The 21186-nt window shown below is 40.6% G+C and overlaps 1 protein-coding gene across 6 annotated transcripts in view; it reads right to left on the reverse strand.

Moving 5' to 3' along the window:
• ampd2b (adenosine monophosphate deaminase 2b) overlaps positions 1–13292 on the reverse strand; it is a 23403-nt gene extending 10111 nt beyond the window's left edge. Inside the window, exons 1-2 of one of the 6 annotated variants that reach the window (XM_023427671.2) lie at positions 4774–4866; positions 4440–4575 (exon numbers count right to left, since the gene is read on the reverse strand). Coding sequence is in view for 3 of the 6 variants with exons in the window: in XM_023427668.2 (XP_023283436.1) it covers positions 12977–13085 (109 nt within the window). In the remaining 3 variants the exon portion in view is untranslated. Of the gene's footprint in view, positions 1–2294; positions 2588–2894; positions 3126–4439; positions 4576–4773; positions 4879–9551; positions 9636–12976 lie in introns of those variants that run through there. The other 5 variants (XM_087179634.1, XM_023427668.2, XM_023427669.2 and 2 more) reach the window with 5 other exon arrangements.
• Between the last annotated feature and the right edge of the window lie 7894 nt (positions 13293–21186).

The following is a 21186-nucleotide window of genomic DNA, read 5'->3' on the forward strand; positions in this document are numbered from 1 at the left end:
GGGGGGGCAGAGAGAGAAGGAAATCATCAAATGAGGGAGAAAGTGGGTATCGAGGAATAATCCCAGCTTTGTTTTGAGACTTTTGAGAACAGCACATTAAGGCCTCTGTATCTTTTAATGACACAAGTCAGACAAGTAACAGCAGATGATTTCAGTTTGGAGGGATGATAAATCAGTTTTGCTTGCAACAGCTGTGTCCTATTAACCGTCAATGAGCTTATCAATCTTGATAAAAATAGCAGATGTCTTCTCCTTTTCCTCAGCATGGAAAAAGTGGGCTAGAAATAAACGTGAATAAGATAAAGTAGCTCATGATGAGCGTATTTTTACTTCGTGATTTTTCATTCCTTCGACATATAACTGATTCACAGTGACCAAAAACTGCCTGCAGAAGCTTGTTGTTCCTCCGTCAGTGGGCCTTTACACAACAGTGGAGGTCTGAGCTCAGCGGCTGTTTGTGCCTTGAGGCACAATGGACCATTCAGGTGGAGAGCCCATCAGCACATACACCGGCTAAAACCCTCCATTGTTGCCATTTTCAAGGCTCACGTTTTACACAAACCCAGTTGTCATGGAAAAGCGAGGAGGGAAAACGAAGGGGGATGGTCCTTGAAAATGAGACTTGGGACAAGGATGGCTGCGAGTTGACGCTGGGACACAAGTTGTCAACAACACTGGGGAAAACAGAGATGTTAAGCATTCGTCAGTGAGAAACAGAAACAGTGAGACGAGACAATGCCTGTTGCCTCACTGCTGTGTGTCCCCCTGGGTGTATATTTAGTAGTCTGTCTGCAATGATATTAATCTTTCCCTTGAAACTACGCACCTGCCTCTGAAATATTCAGTATCCTGCTAAATATTTCATCCTGTGTGCTAGAGTGTCAGTGGGCCTGTTGTCTGTCAGTATTTATAGACCATACACACAAGGTCACAGAGGGTATACTGTATGATACTTGCAGTCTGACAATGAAACTGTAAGGGTCTTTGTATTGTGCCCCGTCTGAATTAAAAGACTGATTTATTTAACACAGCATGTCTGAGTCTGTCTGCTCTGTGGGGACAGCAAAGGAGACCAGAGAGTCCAATTAACTGGGCCGATTAGGACTCTACAAAAAGCTTCATTAAAAGGTATAAAAACCCTGGGTGAGAGGCACACAGAATGGGAGCTATAAAGCGAAAGGAGGAGATGGTGTAATCACTGGCTAGACCCCATGTTTATCACCTTCTGCTTAACACTGTCCAATCAACACATCCCACTCAACATGCAGGACAAGTTTGCCTGCACCACAAGGCATCAACGCTAAAACATACACAAGTATCTCAGACTAAATCAACTGTCAAAGTTAAATCTTAAGATATAAAAACCAGACCAGGAGTCTAAAGCTATGCTAGCAGCTCTGTGGGGCTGTACCAAGGCACAGCAGTGCTGATGTTTAGCAGGTATAACCATGTTCACCATCTTCATTTAGTGTGTTAGCATGCTACACTATGCTAATTAGCACATGAGTCTGATGGGAATATCTTTAATTTTGCAGGTAAACGAAAGTACTGTAATTATTTGGCCTGTTGATGCAAGTCAAATGATTAATCGATTAATTGAGAAAATAACTACCTGGACTTATTACTAATATTGTGTCATCTGCAAACATTATTGAAAAAACTCTACTGGACATATTTGGTAAATCATTTACATAAATGAGAAAGAACACCATTAAATTAACACTATTGCAAGTAAAAATGTCCCTCAGTAAAGTGAGACCACATGCTGTGATACTAAACCGTCCTTGTGCCTCAGCCAAGTCCACAGAGACACAGAAAGGCTCTCCTCTGGTGATTGGAAGGGGTGCGTCTGTGTAATGTAATGGCCAGCTAAGATGTTGTCTCTGCTGTCGGTTTGGGGCATATCAGTTTGTGAGGATAACAGTGGACAGTGGCTTGGACCGCAGGAGGCGACCAGCGGCAAAGACATCATGCTGGGCCACAGTAAAGCCCACCGGACCTGGAGCTAATCCCCTAATGGCTGCTATATTTGGATCAGTAGCATCTATGGTTATGTAACAACTCATCCCCCCACAGTTGGAGAGAAAACCACTCAGAAATTAGAGTCAGCCATGTTTGAATGGAATATATATACGACGTAATCTAGTCAGCTGAAGCTCTTATTGATCTAACAGGAGCAGGAGGGGAAGCAGCAAGAGAGCCTGATACAACATGAGGATTTCAAACTAGCCGTCTCCACGCTCTAACAGACACTTAACACAAAAACATGTTGAATTAAAAACAATGCAACACACAGTCTCGCACAGCTCATCCTTCCATATCACCACTGAGCCTCAAAACAAGGTCAGAAAGTATCAGCTTGCCAAGGGACTTCCACAGGCATGCATATTTCAGCAGCGACACAGAGTATTGTAACTCCAGTCCAACTCAAATCGAACAGCGCGGTGTAAAAGGTCCTCGGGGATGAGATGACAAGTGGAAAGTCATCTGAAGCCCACAGGCCAGAGGGGAAGAAGAGCCCCGGGGTCAGGAGACATCCTGTGGAACTTCATCTGTAGTATGTCCAACTCGTTACAAGTTCAGTGACCTGCCCACACAGAATTCAATTTCATAATATATACACACAATTCTCAGTGATACTTAAATAGCCTCAGACTCCTTCTCTTTTATCCCTTTCTCTCTCCTCTCTGTTTCTACCACCAGGCCATGCATCATCAACCACTGTCTACCTGTCACCACTGACTATGCAGATTTGGTATTCAGCCCACAACAAATGCCACTGACTCACAGCTTCTGTGCCAAATGTCTCAGAGTAAAAGCCAAATGTACTCATAGCTGACATGAGAAAGCAGGATTACGGGGGAACGACAAATATAAACAGGAATGGCGCATACCTCCACCAAGGCCAAACATTTTCTTCCACCAGATCTGGATTGTTACCTGGATCTGTATTATATTGTGCAAAAAACCATGACTATGTCGGATTGATCAAGATCCACACACTAGTTCCTCAAATATATCCCCTATATCGCAATGTTAAATAAAGTGATTCAAAAAATTCCTGGAAAATTTGAAGAGTTCTGGCCAATGCTCCACCCCTCCACTACATCTGGTGCAGATCGCTTCAGTAGCGTAATCAGTTCAGTTCAGTTTGCGTAATCCTGCAGACAAACAAATAAAGACACGTGTGAAAACAGAGGTAGCAGTGCAATACTGGAGCTTTTGATATGTTTTTTTAAGGTTGGGTATCGTGAAAGTTTTCAGTACACTTCCATACTTTCAGTACTGATACCAAAAATGTCTCAATGCCTCACTCTAAGGAATATAAGAAACTCTAAGGAAGATTTTTCTGCAAAAGCCCTTTTTTAATTAGACAAAAGAAGCCAAAGTCTTCAGACATTAAATGCTGTCTGAGCACAAGCAGCTGTACAATTCTGCATAAACAAAAGAGAATAAAACTCACCACATTTTGATTTAATTTGGGTCAAAGAATGAAGGGCAGGCATTCAGTCCATGAGTGTTTTTGATACTCTGGATTCTGGATACATGTTGGTCAGTAGCAAAAAACTAACAAGGCTGAATACCAAGCCCTAGTTTTTAGTGTCAGAATATTTTGATTGAAGCGGTTTGGCCTCCACAAGTAAGAGAGGCTATAAAATCATGAACATAAAAACGAATACAAAATGCCAGTTCTCATATGATCCGGTCGCTCGCAAGAAAATGTGTCAGCATCCAGCAATCCAGCATAACTAAAATGAAATCTGGGTGCTCACGATCATACACAGAGTCTCTTGTCTAAAAGAGAAACACACATGCACAGCAGGGAGAATGCAGCAGGATCTAACTCTGGATCTTCTCTGCTCCTCTAAAGCACACTTCCTCCTCCAGCATCTCTCACTGGCTCTGCATCAAACAGCTGATGTCTCTCAAGACGTGTAGTCGAAGTCTTTGGTTTAGTCTCTGCAGCTGCATGAACTGCATGTCAGCAGGCCAGTGTTGGTCTCCCAGTAGAAACTTCCTTCCTGTGCTCATTTTACTTCTCTCAGCACTATTGAAATAAATACAGAAATATGAAGGTAGAATACGCACTAGCCTTGAAAACAACCGTCTGGATCGGATCGCACAGTTGCAGGTGAACTCAGCACCTTTTCTTTTTTATCGATCTGCTCGGCCTGCCTGTTTGTGCACAGTCCGTGCACCTTTACACCGTCCTAAAAAGGCATGAGAAAGCTAGTTTGTGGGACAACGAATCGACACACATTCTCCTCAGCACAGTACAGACAGCACTGCTCAGGGCTATTACACAAAGCCGTCAAGGGACAGGCAGAGGAGAGTGGCAGTGAGTGTGAAAGAGGGAAAGGAGAAAAGGGGGGGTTGGGAGGTTAGAGGGGAGAGGGTTGTTTGTGCTTTCTGCACGGGGTGAGGGTAGTGGAGCGTACCTGTCTCCTCAGAGCCTGCGTTAACCAGCGGCTAGCAGGGCTGAGAGAGGAGAGAGAGACAGAGAGAGGGAGAGAGAGGCTGTCCTGGCTGGGAGATGGAGCATGCCAAACAGCAAACGGCCCAGGATGGCGTCTGCTGTCCTCTCAAGATGGGTTAAACGTGATGGGAGGGAGGGATGGAGAGAAACAAGAGAGAAACACTTCAAACACCCAGGCACATGACAATCCTGGGCAAAAACATACATACGCTGTCACATCAACAAACACACACACACACACACAGAGTCAAACAGTCATCTCCTCTATTCTCTTAATCTGTCCCTGTCATACATACACAGAGCTGGTCCAGCAGATCCATGAACTCCCCCTCACATCCCAGTGTGTGACCCCCCTCTGCTCTGTCTGCCTCCTGGTTCAGGCCAGCTGTCGCTGCACTAGCTGCCTCTGGAGCTGATCCTCCTCATTTAAATGCCTCTGACATCTATCTGGAATGTACCACAGGAGGGAGAGGAGGCAGGGGGGGGACGATGTACATCACCAGTGGATATGGATCCTCCTGTTGAGAGTTTCTCTAACAGCACCCCTCTCCTGACTGCATTATCATCAGTGCTGTGTTTTGCTGAGGGGACCATGTGTTCAGGCTGTTTGTGTCGTCCGTGTGCATGTGTGTGAATAAGATGGCGCTGTCTCAGCAGTAAGGTTTGAAATGTCATGGTCTTTTCTTCGCCAGCTGAATAGCGGCGGTCTGAGGGAGATGACCGAGACCCTGCCTCCATCTCCTCTCACATGAATGAAATTAAAGGGCCAGCACGTTGTCCCCATTATGGATGCAGCAGCGATTTCTGGAACATGCTCTTCTCCTGTGCAATAAACACAGAGCTCTGTGTGTGTGTGTGTGTGTGTGTGTGTGTGTGTGTGTGTGTGTGTGCGTGTGTGTGTGCTGAATGAAATAACACATCAATACCTCAGTGAATTGACGCAATTACATGACAAAGAAAAAATAAATGTTTTGTGAAATCCTTCCTTCTATCTGCAGTGTGCAGGTTTCTCTGCAGTCATATCTCTCCTCTTATTATACTTCTGCAGTGAATGTAAATTTGCTCTGGATGACAGCCATGACTGCATGTGCTGACTGAAAAGAAAAAAGTGCTGAAAAATGAAGAATTTTTCAACGTCTCATTTCACTGGTTACAGAGAGATTTGTATGAAAATACTCCATGATTTTCAGTTTCATGAAGATTTGGAGAGAAACATCCGGTCACGGCAGATCAAGAATGCAAGACATTTATCTGAGCTGTTAACCAAACAAGGCCTGACCTTTAATTCAGTCAATAAAGGTTTGAAAAAACGAAGCCTTTTACTGAGCATCTAAATGAGCTTTTCAGAAAGAGTTGTAATCCTAAAAGACAAAAATCAATGCTGACAGAACCTGCGAAGGAGTAAAAGAAGATTCTAAGCTCAATCAACATGCGTTTGTATGAAGTGTTTGCACTGCCAATCTTATCTTCTCTTGCTCAACACTGTCTAGAGTTCAACTCAAGTTGTCTTCACTTGAAACTCAGAGCTGGAGAAGAAATCTTTACCTTCCTTCCCCCGACACAGATCTTATCTAATGTGTGCTTTGTGCTGTTTTATACACTTTTCTTAATGAGCTGGAGAATATTCTATATTATTGTCAACATATAAAAACACCTAAAACAACAATATGTCAGTTCTGTCTCTCGGTACTTTCTGATATCTGTAATCCGTGAAGCAAATCTTTAAAAGTTTGTCACAAATATATATTTTTTTCAGTTTTAAAACAATCAAATAATTTGCTAAAACAGCTTTTCACTGTAGATATTAGCATAACAGAAGTAAATAGTGTATTTGTCGAGACTATTTCCACCCATGGATTTGGTGATCCAGTGAGTATTTACAGCAGCAGGGTTGTGTGTGTTTTACTCGACCCTTTGCTTGAGAATTTCAAAATGTACTTCAGTAGTCAGGGTAAGGATGTCAAATTGTACTTTGTGTCTAAAGTCTAGTACATGTCCATACCCACCTATGATGTAATACTGCATCGTTTCACATCTATATCAGGATTTGGTTAAACAGGCAATTGTTGCTCGTAGGATGAATTCATTTTTATTGAATTCTTTAACAGTAAGAAAAATATGGACAGTCAGCTTTATGCTTTAAACAGTCGTTTTCACCAATCATCCGATTATGACTCCCATACAACTCCAAATAATACGCAGAAAACTTTATATTCACAAGTGCTGGCTAAAAGCAAACAAGAGCTGTACTCATTTCTAGGTAATTGTATCTATTGTTAATTGTCTTTGTCTGACTATTTGTAGCCTGTTGTCTCTTTTTAGACTGTACAAGTGTATATTTTTAGCTAATTGTAGGGTATTATCAATGTTGTCTGTTTTGTGTTGTTTTTGCCATTGACTCTTTTAATTACATTATACATGTAAAAGCCTAACTAGGGACAGGAGTTGAGAATAAGCAATAGCTATAAACTCTTTGTCTTCCTCGTTCTGAAACTGTGTTGAAATGCATAGTCCATATCAAATAGACAAATAAACTCAAAACACCTGTAAAGGAAACATAAACCAGCAGCTGAAAACATCCTGACAGTTACGACATCATGTAGTGTAAATGAAACATATTTGCTCACGGAGAGAGGTGCTCTAAAACTGGATTGCTCCAGTTTCGAGAAGGCCTGTTGACAAACTGGACAGAAAAACGCAGAGCACTACAGAGAGTCAAATGTGATTCGACAACAAGCAAATTGCCACTCCGCCTCTCAAGGTTAAATTGTTGTGTTTTTTTTCCCGGGGGACAAAATTGCTTTCAAGAGGAGTAATCAAATTGTTCTAGCCCCAAGAGGAACACAACAAACAGGAGTGTCGCTCAGTGATTCATCAGTGTGGCTGCATTGATTCACACCACGCTCCCTCTGATGGTCGAACGCTGCATCACACAAATCAACACCAGCTCATCGTGATGCCAGGGATTCAGTGAAGGAATCAATTTACACTCCAGTGGCTGGAAAAGCATTATTTTAAATTCATTAATGCAAGAAAAGCAGACCCTTTACTTGCTCCAATACAACTAAAAGTCATGCTCTCCTAATTCTCCTTAAGTAAGAGTATAAGCTGAAAAACATATTACAAACGGCCCGTTTGAAATGTTTATATCATTATATACAATATATTTTTATAGATCATCTGTAGCATGTTTGTTTCGTGAGATGATTACATTTTTTGTAAGAAACATTCCAGGGCTGCAACTAATGCTTATTTTCATTATAGTTATTTGTTTATTTTCATTATAAATCGTTTAGTCTACAAAATGTTTTTTAAAATTGTAAGAAAAAAAGGCTTTTACAGTTTCTGAGAGGCCACGATGAAGTCTTCAGTTTGATAGTTTTTTCTAACCAAGCATCCTAAAACTAAAATCTAAATCTAAATCTAAACAATTTACTGTCACAGATGAGAAAGAAAAACAGCAAATGCTCACTTTAAGAACTGACAGCAGAGAATACTAGACCATTAGTCGATTATCAAAATAGTTGAAAAAATTATTTTTCTGTTGATCGACTGATTGATTAATCAGTTGCAGTATTAGTATTAGTGCATTAGTTTAAAAAAAGCTAGTAACTATAACTGTCACAAATCATCAAATGGAAAACACTCAAGTAACTTACAAGTACCTCAAACACTCTTCTTCCGTTCAGTGCTTGAGTAAATGTGAACTTAATGACTGAGTTTACACCACAGAATAAAATGACTGAACTTTACAATGTTTCAGTCACTGAAAACAAATGAAAACACAGTACACACTAAAGACACTAAGTACCACTGCAGCGGAGGGGAAGAGAGGGGGGCCAGTCCACAGCAGCAGGGCAACACAAGTGAAAAACAGAGCGTTCGTACTGAAGAAAGGTAAAAAAGTAGCAGCAGAGCTCATGAGTTACACAACTAGGTATCATCAATATCAAAAACAGCCTCATTGAATTCCATTAGCCAAAACAAATCTGTTCCATCTTATAAACAGCAAGTCATCTCTTGAGGCCTGGGGATGATGGAGACTTCCAGGTCAGGTATATTGATTTATTGGCTGCAACCATGGCCACCATGAGAGCCTGCTTTTGATGAGACTGAAGGGCTAAATTACAGCCTGGCTGTATGTTTGTTTTATACTGTTGGAGAAACAATATGTCACATCAGACATGACAGAGAACAGGCAGCGGACAGTGCCGGAATAAATATGATCGAGGCCCTTCAGCATCTCTGCATCTATCCTCATCTATCACACATGGAGAAAACGATTGAAATGTTTAGATTTAAAATGACGCAGTATGTGCAGGACTTTAACTTGGAATTGCAACTACAGGGTCAGACCGACAAATCAATAAATCATCGGCATTATAGATACCTGGGTGACCTCTGATTGCTACTTAGAAGGAGAAAAGGGGATCGCTCTACTTTACGCCCATTGCAAGTCAAAAGGGAGTGATTTGTCTCCATTAGTAAGAATTTTACCCCAAACCCAAATTATATCATTGGCTCAAACACATAAGACCATTTAGTCCACAGATTACTAAATCGAATTTACAAGGGATAAATGTGGTCTGATGAGAACATCGTCACCTAATTTTGTGTCCAAAACTTTTTTTGAGTTATTACTCTCTTACAGAAGAGCAATGGGCCTGTAACTTGCAGGGTCAGCCTCCTCCCAGATTTAAGTCCCCCTATTTGGCATTTATAATCAGTGATTATACATTTAATAAATCATTTATGACACATTATCAAGTGTCTGTAAGCAAAGTGTTCATGAATGTATTTGTCTACCACTATAACTCCTCCTTTTAAAACATACAAGTGGAGCCAGGTGTATAAACAGAAAATGCATAATAATATAGTAAAATACAACTGTAATAAAGTTATTATGTTTGATAAATACTGTACATTCATAAACACACACACAATGTCCTTATATCTGCTTACAACTAAATTATAGTGAGTTATAAACTATTAAATACATTTTTGTTAGTCTTCTATAAAAAGGGACTCAAAGTAACGTGTCACCAAAACAGATCTAGAGCAGCATAAACTGTACCTTTCCAACAAGACTCTGGCTCTCCACACCTCGAAGTGTTGCAAACCACAACCGGCATCAGGTGTGTCTGCAGTTTATCTACTGCATCACCACACAGTGATGTATGCGCAACAATACAACAAAGAGATGTGGTCCCACCCCAGGGCCCAAGTCCATGAGACCTCTAACAAGCCAGATGTTGACAGGAGTAACACGAGAGACACAGACGTGCTGTGGATGCACTGGAGGAGCGACTGACTGAAGGTTATCACACGAAGGCGTGTTTGGGTCGGAGTTGATCATTAATTACGATTTGAGCCATTACAGATTGCGTGGCAGTAGGGAGTGACAGCGCTTAACATTTAACCTGTCATTACTGTGTTTGTTCACGGCACAGACCCTGACATTGTGTGGCCATGTAACGATGACACAGGTGTGACACAACCAAAGGATGGCGTGAACGAGTCGTGGGCGATGTACAGTGTGTTTAGAGGTCCAACATCAACCTTTTACTGAAGAGTTATAAATGCATGATCTTTACTTGTAATGGAGAATTTCTACACTGTGGTATTGTCACTTTTACTTAAGTTAAGTACGTTAATTCTTCTTCCACCTGTATTTGATGGGAGAAATTATACAAAAACTCAAGTTTAAAAAAATATGATGCACTGTATTTTGAAAAAATACAAGTATTTTACTCTTGTAAACGACAGATCTGTCATGTATTTTATGTGCTCTTGTGAGTAGTTAGAATTCCATTGTTTTCATCTGTTTTACTTCTGTAAAGCACTTTCTAAATTTGTTTGAAAATTAGTATCTTAATATTTCCTGTGTTTGTGTTAATGCTATTAATCTATATAACAATGTCTGTTTAAGTCCCTTACATCTGCTGCTACATGAGGTTCTTCTCATTTGAGTTTATTTAAGTGGAACAACAAGTGTAAAACACTGGGAGTCACAGAATAGACTAACTGGTGAGTGGGTGGTGCTCTAATCTCAGAGCTACCCTTTTCACAGGCGGAGAAGTGATTCACCCATAGTCCCTCTCTGCTGCGTTCACTCCGCACTCCCTGCAATAATGTGCTAAATATGGACAACGCCATGCCTCAGCTCTTCACACAACAACTGCACGAGCAAGCAAAAAGCTGTGTGGAGGACATGCAGCAGTATATAATGTGTATGGGGTCCATAACCTTTAAAGAAAGCTGAGCTGTGAATAATTCAAAGTCATTCAGTACTGATTAGATCCTGCTGCAGCCCTCCACATCTGCTTTGCTCTGCTGTGCTGATTGATCCGCAGAGATCTTATTACATTAGGTAGAAAGTTCAGGGTTCTTATTAAAACAATCTATTAAGCTAAAGCTCCTCCAGCATGCTAAGTGTCAATTCGGACAATCGTTAATCACACTAGTGAAATGAGTGTCAGACAGTCTATAATTTATTGATGATCCGTTTATGAGCTAATGCAGCAGAAACAGGAATAGCAATCACTTTACTAAAGATGCATTAAGCATTTAAAGACATGACACTAGCAATCATTTAAATAACCCCAATACAATCAAATGATACTGCATCTGCAGCCTGTTTTCACTGCACATACTTACTATCATTTACACCGACAGTACTGTGCAATCTGCCCCAAACTAAACGAGTGCCCTCTCGAAAAAACAAAAGAAGATGAGTCACCTAAATGTCATCTTTGCTTACTCAGATGGTTCCCTGGACGCTTTAACAACATAAAACATGAATATTATCTTAATGTGCTTCTGCAGAGACTTTCTAATCAAATCCTGGAGGCATCAGAACAGAATCTGCACATAGTGTGCATTTCCTTTATATCTACAATAAAAGAAAAGACAAAAAACAAGTAAAAGCCTATGAAATCTTAACTATTTATTAATCCCAGTCTGAGACTCAAGAGCAATTTCGGTAATAGCCGCTGTCGAGCTACGAGCCGTAAATGAGGGTAATCACAGAGAACATCTTGACTGGAGGCAGAGGGTTAGTGCATCACTCAGACTTCCAGCTGGTGTTGTCGGGGTGAAAAATCAATCTCTGACTATCTTGGCAGCCACTGCAACGTCACAGTCATGTCACTGTCGTGTCACTGTCGTGTCACTGTTGTGTCCAGGGTTGTAACATGACATGGGTGTCTACAAAGATACAGTCTATTTTTAGGACAATGTTGTGCATGCATTATTTAATTCTAATATTTTTAAAATTCACCATTAGGTGGAGATTATATCAACAACTTCGAGATGTCAAGAATCAAGGGTCACGTCTTTCTCATTCAGCTTTGTTTCAGGATATTAACATTCAGGTCTGGAACATCTTAAAGGACAGAACGTGCGGTGGGAACAAGGGAAATCATCTCACCACATTTCCTTTTTTTTGTCTTGCTTAATAAAAGCTAATCCTCACAGACTGAATATGTCTCACAGAGAAATTTGTAACCAATAACATGATGTGAAGACACTGACGGTCGTGTGCATGATATTAATCTCGCCTGAGTGAGCCCTTTTTTACATTTCAGAGAAAATGTTTTTGGATTGAGAGATGATAGTGAATGAACAGAGGGAGGGGGGTTTAAATGGCTGGTATTCTGTCCTATGGTCATTCTACACTCTTTGTAGTTTGGATGAAAGGCTGATCAGTGAGTGCATACATCAGAGAGGAAGCTAATCCTTTCATTCAGCGGGGGATCAAGTCCTGAGGTACCAACCTACATATTATTCTCTCCAGGCCACGTACTGCTATCGGGCTGAGTGGAAAACACCATCATAATCATATTCATCATATTTATCTAAGCAACACATCTCTGTCGTCCAGAGAAAAGTCTCTATATAGTACACAATAAAAACTGATGTTTTAGGTTGAGCTTGCATTTTTTTTTCACCATATGCAACATGTTTTAAAAAACTGTCACAAGCCAAAGGATCACCGTCTCATGGAAGAGCATATAATCCTTTAAGTTACAACATGACAACCGATGAAATATGAGTTTTGCAACATTTCGGCAGCATGAAAATGGTTTCATACAGCTCCGGCTAATCTTTTGGCTTGGAGGATCTGGCTGATGCTCGAGAACGTACAGTTTGTATTTTCCAAAAAATAAGCCTGAGAACGAAGGATGAAAGGAAAAGCCCGAAGCTGGCACACTGACATGAAACTGGAGGGTATGAATGTTGAAATCATCCACTGAGCGCATCCTCTGCTGCACCTCCTTAATCAACAGGTTTGCATTTCCCCAAACTACTCGCAGACAAAAAGTGCTGCACCCCATGTCTTCTCTTCTCAGGAGTGAAATATGAAATCACTCAAAATATGACATAGTTCAAAAAGTCACAATTCAGTTAAAGATGCACATTCCACAGCTTTACTGCCCCAGGCTCAGTTCATGTGAGATTCTTCCTCCTGTTACACTCAAACCGTCTCCCTCCACTCACCTGTGCTGGCTGTGTACTGCAGGCTGCCCCGCTTCCTGAAGGGGGAGAGGGGCTTGTTTTTGGCTCCGGCAGCCCCGGCTGTGGTCCCAGGGGGCAGGTTGGAGGACATGTTCCCAGGTTGTGTGGTTCAGCTTGGCTCAGATGGGTCAAGGAGAGCTGAGTGAGTCAGAGCTGCAGACGACAGAGCGTTGGAGAGGGACAGAGTGAGAGAGGAGGAGGAGGAGGAGGAGGAGAAAAGAGAAGATAAATGACAGAAAGGAGAGGGAGGATGTAGCACAGATGACCGGAGCTTGAGGGGGTTTGATTGCAGTCAGCGTAAATCTGTGTATGTGTGTATATATGTGTGTATATGTGTGTGTGTGTGCTACGTGCCTGTGAGCAGGGATTTCCAGAGTGGTTGGTCCAGCATGGGGCTGCAGAGCATCCCTCTGCAGCGAAACAAGCCCCGCCCCCACCCAAAGGCTCCCGTGCCTGAGCTGCAGCGCTGATGGAGGTATGGGGGGGGGGGTATGGAGAGGCTCGTGCCACGCACAAACACACATGCAAAACACACAAAAACACACGTACACACAGGGTGCAAAACACACAGCAGCAGCAGCAGTGCACAGTTCTGCTGTTGCCATGACAACCACAAATCTGTGTGGGCAAACCAGAGGGGAGAGAAGTTGTGGTTACGTAATAATAATAATAATAATAATAATAATCTCCATCTAATAGTCTATTGCATTAACTAAAAAGTTTAAATACAAAAACACTAAAATATCTCTACATCTAGCATTTATTAGCTGTATGTAAACATTTAATAAATGGTTTATAACACACAATAGAATATAACATTTCATTAAATTGTAATCAAGTCATAATATTACATTCATGTGCCATTTATCAAAATGCTGCTGGGCCACCTCGGTAAGTGCAGATATGCTAACTCTATTTGAGCGAGGTGAGATCATGGAGAGGAGCAGCCCTCATGCAGTGTTGCGGTGTCCGAAACAGATGTTAACTCAAGTAACCAATCAAATACTTTCAGTGCCAGGTGCAGTTGTAAAATGTCACTTTTTGCATTTACAGAATTAAATGTTTGTGTGGTGTTTGCGATTCAAGCAGGGAGGCATGTTGACCATAGATGCCTTTAAATGCAAGGTCATCCTTTAAACCACTGTTTACACCTGATGTGTAGTTGACCCTGACCTCTGAATGATCAGTGGCGGACACTAGTGAAAGGAAAAACTATTTTCTGACATATCTTTCCAGTAGATCATTTAAAAAAAAAAAAAATCTGTCCGGCACTTTTGATAGCTACCTTATATTTAAAGATATGTTACTGAGGCACAGATTAAGAGGCATTGGTTTTATTTTGCAATGTTCAGTATTAAGTCAAAACTTCCTAAACTAAACTATTAGGCCTAGAAGCCTCGAAGCTTCACAGAGGAGCTTTTGACAAGATGTAGAAGTAATTTGGAGCTTTTCATTGTTCTTGTATAAAGTATATCCTGTTGGTAGTTATCAAATATGACTTTTTTTTTCTTTTACAGGCGAGGACTGAAAAAAAACAGAAAAAACATGTATGAGCTGATGTAGTTTAGGTTGGATTGGAGTCACATGCAAAACAAGCACATTTTCAGAAACTACAATACGTTACCTTTCAAATGAGGTCTCATACGTGAATTTTGGCCTTACAGTTCTTCTGTTATAAGCTTATTATATGTACATATGCAAATGGTTGAAAATCAGGTTTAAACCAGCAGGCTTTAAAAGGTTAAAGGAGAGCCTGCTTTTTCTGACATGCCCCATAAACACTCTTGGTCTTAATAATTGTCTGAATTCATTTAAATGATGGAGGATATCTGTTCATGTGGTTCCATAAATGTATGTTATTACCATCTTTTTGTGACTTAGGTAGCAATCACAGTCTTTGTGAAACTTTGATCACTAGAACTACAATGACCTCTCCTCCTCATCTGACGTTTATTGAGACAGTACCAACAGAGCACAACAACAAAAAACACAAGTCAATTTATCCATCGGGAAAACGGGTACTCTGGATGACTGTGAGCCGCGTTGCTGCAGCTGATGGAGACATTGCTTTGTTCAGTTTCTGCAGAATGGATGTGATTTATCATCAAGAGCCTGAACGTCCCTCCTCATGAACCAGGAATTAGGCTCCTGAAATAAATCAATCTAATAGATTGTCATGAAATGTTTTCTTTGGTTGGGCCGGCTACAGTAGAAGGAGCACGTACCGTGTGCCACCCTCAACTTTTGAATATGTAAAATGATAAACTGGTTGTAAACAGGTGGCCCTGGCAGAGGTGTGTACACTGTGCAGCCGACGCCCTCTTGTGGTAATATTGGGGAAGTAGTGAAAGTGACTGCAGCACGGCAACACACTGCAGCCTGTAAATCTCACTGATAAGCCCTTCAGTGACATCATGAAGATGGCGGCATAAAGCTAACAGAGGTAAATAAACATGTTTACATCAACGATAAACAAACCCTATAAAAAACATTGTAAGAGCACAGAGTGTGTACTGTAGGGTACACTGCATAAATTAATTTATTTTTCATTTTTAAAAACAGGTTATAGTAAAACAATACAAACAGTGTCCATGTGAAGCAGACTTCAGTCAGAGATCTGTGTGCAGTTATGTTCCTGCACATTGCAGTGAGCTATAGAAACAGGCAGCTTTAAAGGTCCCCCAGAAGAGAAAGGACTTTGTGATGTGATGTTATTTACTGTGGTTTGTTGTTCATTAAGTGATGATGGTGGATGATTTGCTGTTTTTCAGAAAGGAACTTTTTTCTTTTTTTAGCATTCTTATTTGTTGAGCTTTGGACAGTTTTGTTTGCAGTGTAATGTAATGTAACCTTAATTATTGTACACATTTACATTATTTTAATTATAAGTTTACCATATTAATTTGTGCTGTATATTAAGTGGTGCAATATTATTTGAGTTTATTATATCATTAGTTAATATGACTTCATTGCGTTTATTATATGATTTCATTATCACTTGCAGTACCTTATTATTTCATATATATAATTTGTAAGTGTAACATTTAAGTTGGTTATTTACAACCCCTTTAGTGTGGAGCACTTTTGGTTCCCACCTGCCATTGTTTCAGGGGGACAGGTGTGAGTGTGACAGTCTATGAGTTGCACATCTTGGTAAGAGAGCAGAATAAAGTTGGGTCAACTGTCCTGCCGTGTTGTTGGTGATTAAAGAAGACAGTTTAAAGAAAATTGTAGCCCGCTTGTCACCCACAGCCCAGAGAGACTGGAGAACGCTCCCAACCATGAAATCAGGGTTACAGGAAGAATCTATTCTGACACACGCTTCACCACTGCAACTATGTCATTAGTGTCTACATGGGCGGGACACAATAACGCAATAACGAACAGCAAAGATTAACCTGCAAAGTGTTCAAGGAAGTCATAGCATATGGAGTAATGAGTGATGCTGTGACTGTGTCTCAAATGGTCAGAACCAGAACGACAAGGAAAAGGGTTTTATAGTAAAGTGAAAGACAGTGCGGTTCCAAAGTCTTAACAGGAGATGGAAAAATGTTTCTCCAGCTAAAAGCCTGACTCTAAACAATCCTTGTCACTATAATATAGTGATAAATAATGTCACTACTTGTGTCCCAAACACATTCAAGGACTTAAGTATTTTCTCTGAGAATATTGTTCATGTCAGCTTTGTGAATCCCTTGAAACATTAAACACTCTCCCCACATGCAAACCTATAGTGGGACAATCTAAGCCATATAATATTTGGTTTGGTTTTGGTTTATTTATAGTCATACAATCTGTGCAAATGTCTTAAATGCATTCCTCCATATTCAAACCATTATTCATTCATTACCTTCAAACACTGGCTGAAAATCAGATGCTCTGCTCTGAGATTCAAATGTCATGATAACAAAAGAGAGGCACAAACTGTGGATATGTGGAACCTCCATTCAACAAGACAAACAGATGTACCAGTCTAATGTTTGTTAAAATGAAAAGCATGGTCAGTGAGAGTGAGGCAGGTGGTGGTGTTTTGCAGGAGCGCTGACGCTGATGGCGAGTGACAGCGTCTCCTCCCTGAGGAGATTTTTGGAGCAGATGGGAGACGGATGTGCAGGTGAACAGAACAGGTGCTGTGGCCGCAGACAGCTAAGGATGAGTAAACCGCTGCTGTATCAGACGGGTAATGGAGGACTAAACAGATGAATGGAAACTTGGAACGTGACGTTCTGTATCCATGAATAAATTCACCTGAAGTTTTTTATACTCACTGACTCTAAAGTTAATCTGTTTGTGGTTAATCCTTCGTCAACTGCAGAAAACTATGCGACACATGTATACAAGCAGCCACTGACGAGAGTATCAGGAGACAATTCAGATTATCTTGCTTTTACATTCACGGTGGGGGTGGACACCTCATATAAGTCAGGTCAGCACAGGACACACACACACACACACACACACACACACACACACACACACACACACGGGCTTGTGGGAGGACCATGGAGGAACACAGGGAGATGAAAAAAAAGAAACATGATGGAAAGTTCAAGTGAGGATTTGACATTTGGAAGGTGTGATCTGACGCCACCAGTTTATGCTGAATAACACACACACAAAAATCGCACATAAATAAATGTGTGTATCTTCAGCTTTTCATTTTCCTTTTATGGCAAACTTTTAGTTTCTGGTTTCTTTATTCCCCAATATCAGCAATTTGTCTCATCGCCATTCTTCTTAATTTTTGACTTTTGTCCCTTGATTTTCACCCAGAAATAATACAAACAAAAGCTTAAGATTTAGTTTTACATAAATAAGGTAAAAGAGTATAAATCTATTTTTAACTGCTTAAAGACAAGTGGTTTTTCTTTATTTGTATTTTTTTTTCAGATCCCAATTCTTCTTACATTTTGGATTTTATCCCCTGATTTTAGCTCAGGAATCCCGAGGGAATTCACTCCAAATAAAGATAGATAATGTAATAGAAAAGTCTCTGTTGCCACATATGATGCATAACTGAAAGAAAATCACAGAAAACTAGAATTAAAAATGCTCAAAATCAACCATTTATCTGTTGTCTTTCAGGGAAGGTTATATTTACACAGTTCACATTTTACGTGCACATATAAATTGATTATTTGCGTTGACTATATCCAAAGTGGGTGATACATATTTGGAATCGACTGATACACAGATTAGTAGATAAATCAATGCATCAGAAATATAAGGAAGGATTTTTTTTTTTTTATATAAAAGTCATTGTTTATAATTAGATAATGGTAGATGTGTGATGGAGTTACAAGATGTTTTGTGTAAGAGGATTAACAGCAGGTATCACAACATCTTGTGTGTAAACGCTGCAGTATGGTGTTACCAAGGTTCCCCAATGCGTCATAGGTGGGAGGACACTTTATTTATTTTGCAGACATGTGGAAAAGCTTGCAGCCTAAAGCACATGAGCTAATCAGTGAGTGGGAAGCTGCTGTAACTGAGTCTGTGGAGGATTTAGAGCTACACACCACCACACATCACACTCAAGAAAGTCCAGACGATTCATCTTTATCTATCAAACACAAATGACCTTAGTTCGCTCCTGTCATGGTTTGTTTGCACGTTTGTGCAAAGATTTGCTACAAGACTGAAATGAAAGCAGGATCTTGTGTATAAAGCCCCATCTAGTGTATTCATGACTCATAAACAACTGCTGACTGGTCGAAAACAGCTGGTGTTTAGCTGATGTTGCTGATGAAGCATAAGTGAGCCTCCATCTTGACAAAATAATGTAGTAGTAAAGTAAAGCTGTATTTTTGTTCATCCTTTCTACACCATTATGTATAAACGTGAGTCGTCCACGTTCGGTCTCCTGCTCTCCACTGCACCCATCACCCAAAAAGATGACATGCTAAGCCCCTGCCTCTCGGGCTGATCTGAGGCTCTGTGGTTAATCTCGTCAACAGATCAGAGACGCAGGAGCTGAGCACAAAGCGGGGCTACGCCATCCACGCCCTAATGGGATTGGCTGCCATGGCTAGATGTGCTGCTGTGATTAGCCTGCTTGGAAGTGCATTGGGATTTAGACCTGGAGCCCTCTGCCCCAGGCCATTAGCACCACATGTAGGCAGAGTGACTTGATTGTGATATCTCAGGACAGAACTGGGCTCTGACTCGGTGCTATGAGGCAGTATGAAAGCGAAAGTGATGATTTTTTTTTGATGCATTGATTGTAGGTGTAGTATACATGACTAATAAGCCAAGTTCATGATTAGAGTTCCTCTTTAATTTTTTAAGTTTGTTAGGCTGTTTAATTTTTTAATTTAATCATGCCTGTGTTAAACTTCCTTAAAATAGCCCCCCCCCCGATTTTCACCATCATCCACGTGTCACACTTTTTCTTCCTCAGAGGTTCCAGTCTGTCAATCCTTTAGCTTCCCGCTGAGCCTATTTGACCCTGACGTCACTAACATGATCTTGGACTGTCTGGCTGGTTGAAGGGCAGATCCAAGTTCTGTTTAACCTGTTCCATCCACAACACACTCACAGAGACTGTACCATTATACAACGTTTACAAAAAACTTTAAATGTTAAATGGTCTGTATTTACAAGATTTTTATTTGAGGAAAAAGAATTATGGGTGTAGATGACTGTGCGGTCCCACAGCTGCTGGGTGAAGACCCTGTACCACTACACCACCACTGATGTACTGCTCGAGATGAACACACAACAAACACACCTGCTTCATTTGGACGTGAGGCAGCGACCGAACCTCCACCACAATCACCATGACACATGACACAATTACACTGATTCATATCATCATCAGCAGGTACTTCTATGTCAACATGCTTGGAGCCATAAACTCACACAACACAATTCCACATGTTGAAACTATAAAGACTTGTCGTAGTTTAAATAAAATCACATTGTGTTGAAGTCACATCGTACACCATGATACAGGTTTAAAACTATCCCAGATGTCATCTGCATTTCCACAGCCTATTTTTTTTAGCAATTTATGCTCACATGTAGATGTACCATTAGCCGTACTAGTCTCACTCTATAAAAACATGAGGATATTTTGCTGGAAGAAACTAGACTGGAGCATCATGAGTTGACATTTATCTCTGTATCAAGCTCATGTGCCTATTTTCAAGGTGAAGCTAAACCTGTAGGCAACAGAGCACTTGTAGAAATAAAGCATACATTGTTATTTTAAAGTCCTGTCCCTTTAATCTACTGGAGCCGGTTTCACAAAGACAAAAACAAAAACCACAAATTATGAGCCATGCTTTCCTGTTTTTTGTTTCTGGGTGCTATTGGTCAGCGCAGGTGTCATTGATTGTTTCCATGGTAACATTGGACGAAGACCTGAGTTAGCCTGGGGGTAAGGCGTCTGATGTTTTGGTCTTAAAATGAGTCAGTCTTTATTTTGGGGAAACAGTCTGACCAACATTAGTGTAATCTGTGAATAAAATGAAGACTGGACCAACACTACCGACCAGGCTGAAATATCTTATTCTGAACTTTACTGAAATCATGTAGCAGACTTCAAGAGGAACTGGTATCAGAGTTTGGTATCATTCAGGATTATTACTGAAATAAAGCTTGCAACAACAATTAACCAGGCTGAGTATTTAACACATTTTTCTCCTAAAATACGTAAAACTCGTCCCTGAAATAAAATGTTTTTGAATTACTGTAAATGTTCAGTAACCACAAAAGATCAGTCATGTCCTCATGCATCTGCAATGCAATAAATACACAAACAATGTAATATCACAAAGCCTAATTACTACGTTGCATGAAAACCACCTGAAAGTGATGCTCCAAATGCAGAAAATGCAAATCCTTTTTTTGGACATTAAAGTTTCTAAACTGAACCAAACTGCACTTTGTAAAGACGCTGGCGCAGTTCCTTTCCTAAAATATAGAGCAGTAAGCTGCATTCTGACTGAAATAGCAACATCAGATACAGTCGAATCTCAGTTTAAGTCCTCCAACATGCAGGGCAGGAACGTCCTGGACACAAGGCCCACTGACCGCCACCCATCAACCATGTTGTCCAATCCTGCAACAACATGCTTCATGTCATTATACCTAGTCTGACTGAAAACAGGAATATTTTTCACATCAGGTTTTCAAACTCCTCCAAGATATGCAACTTGAGAAACACATTTAGGTCATGTCATCACTGA

This window comes from Seriola lalandi, unplaced genomic scaffold (genome assembly GCF_002814215.2).
Source record: "Seriola lalandi dorsalis isolate HSWRI2012SDOR001 ecotype SW California unplaced genomic scaffold, Sedor1 jcf7180002054861, whole genome shotgun sequence".
In the NCBI taxonomy this organism is placed as follows: Eukaryota; Metazoa; Chordata; class Actinopteri; order Carangiformes; family Carangidae; genus Seriola; species Seriola lalandi.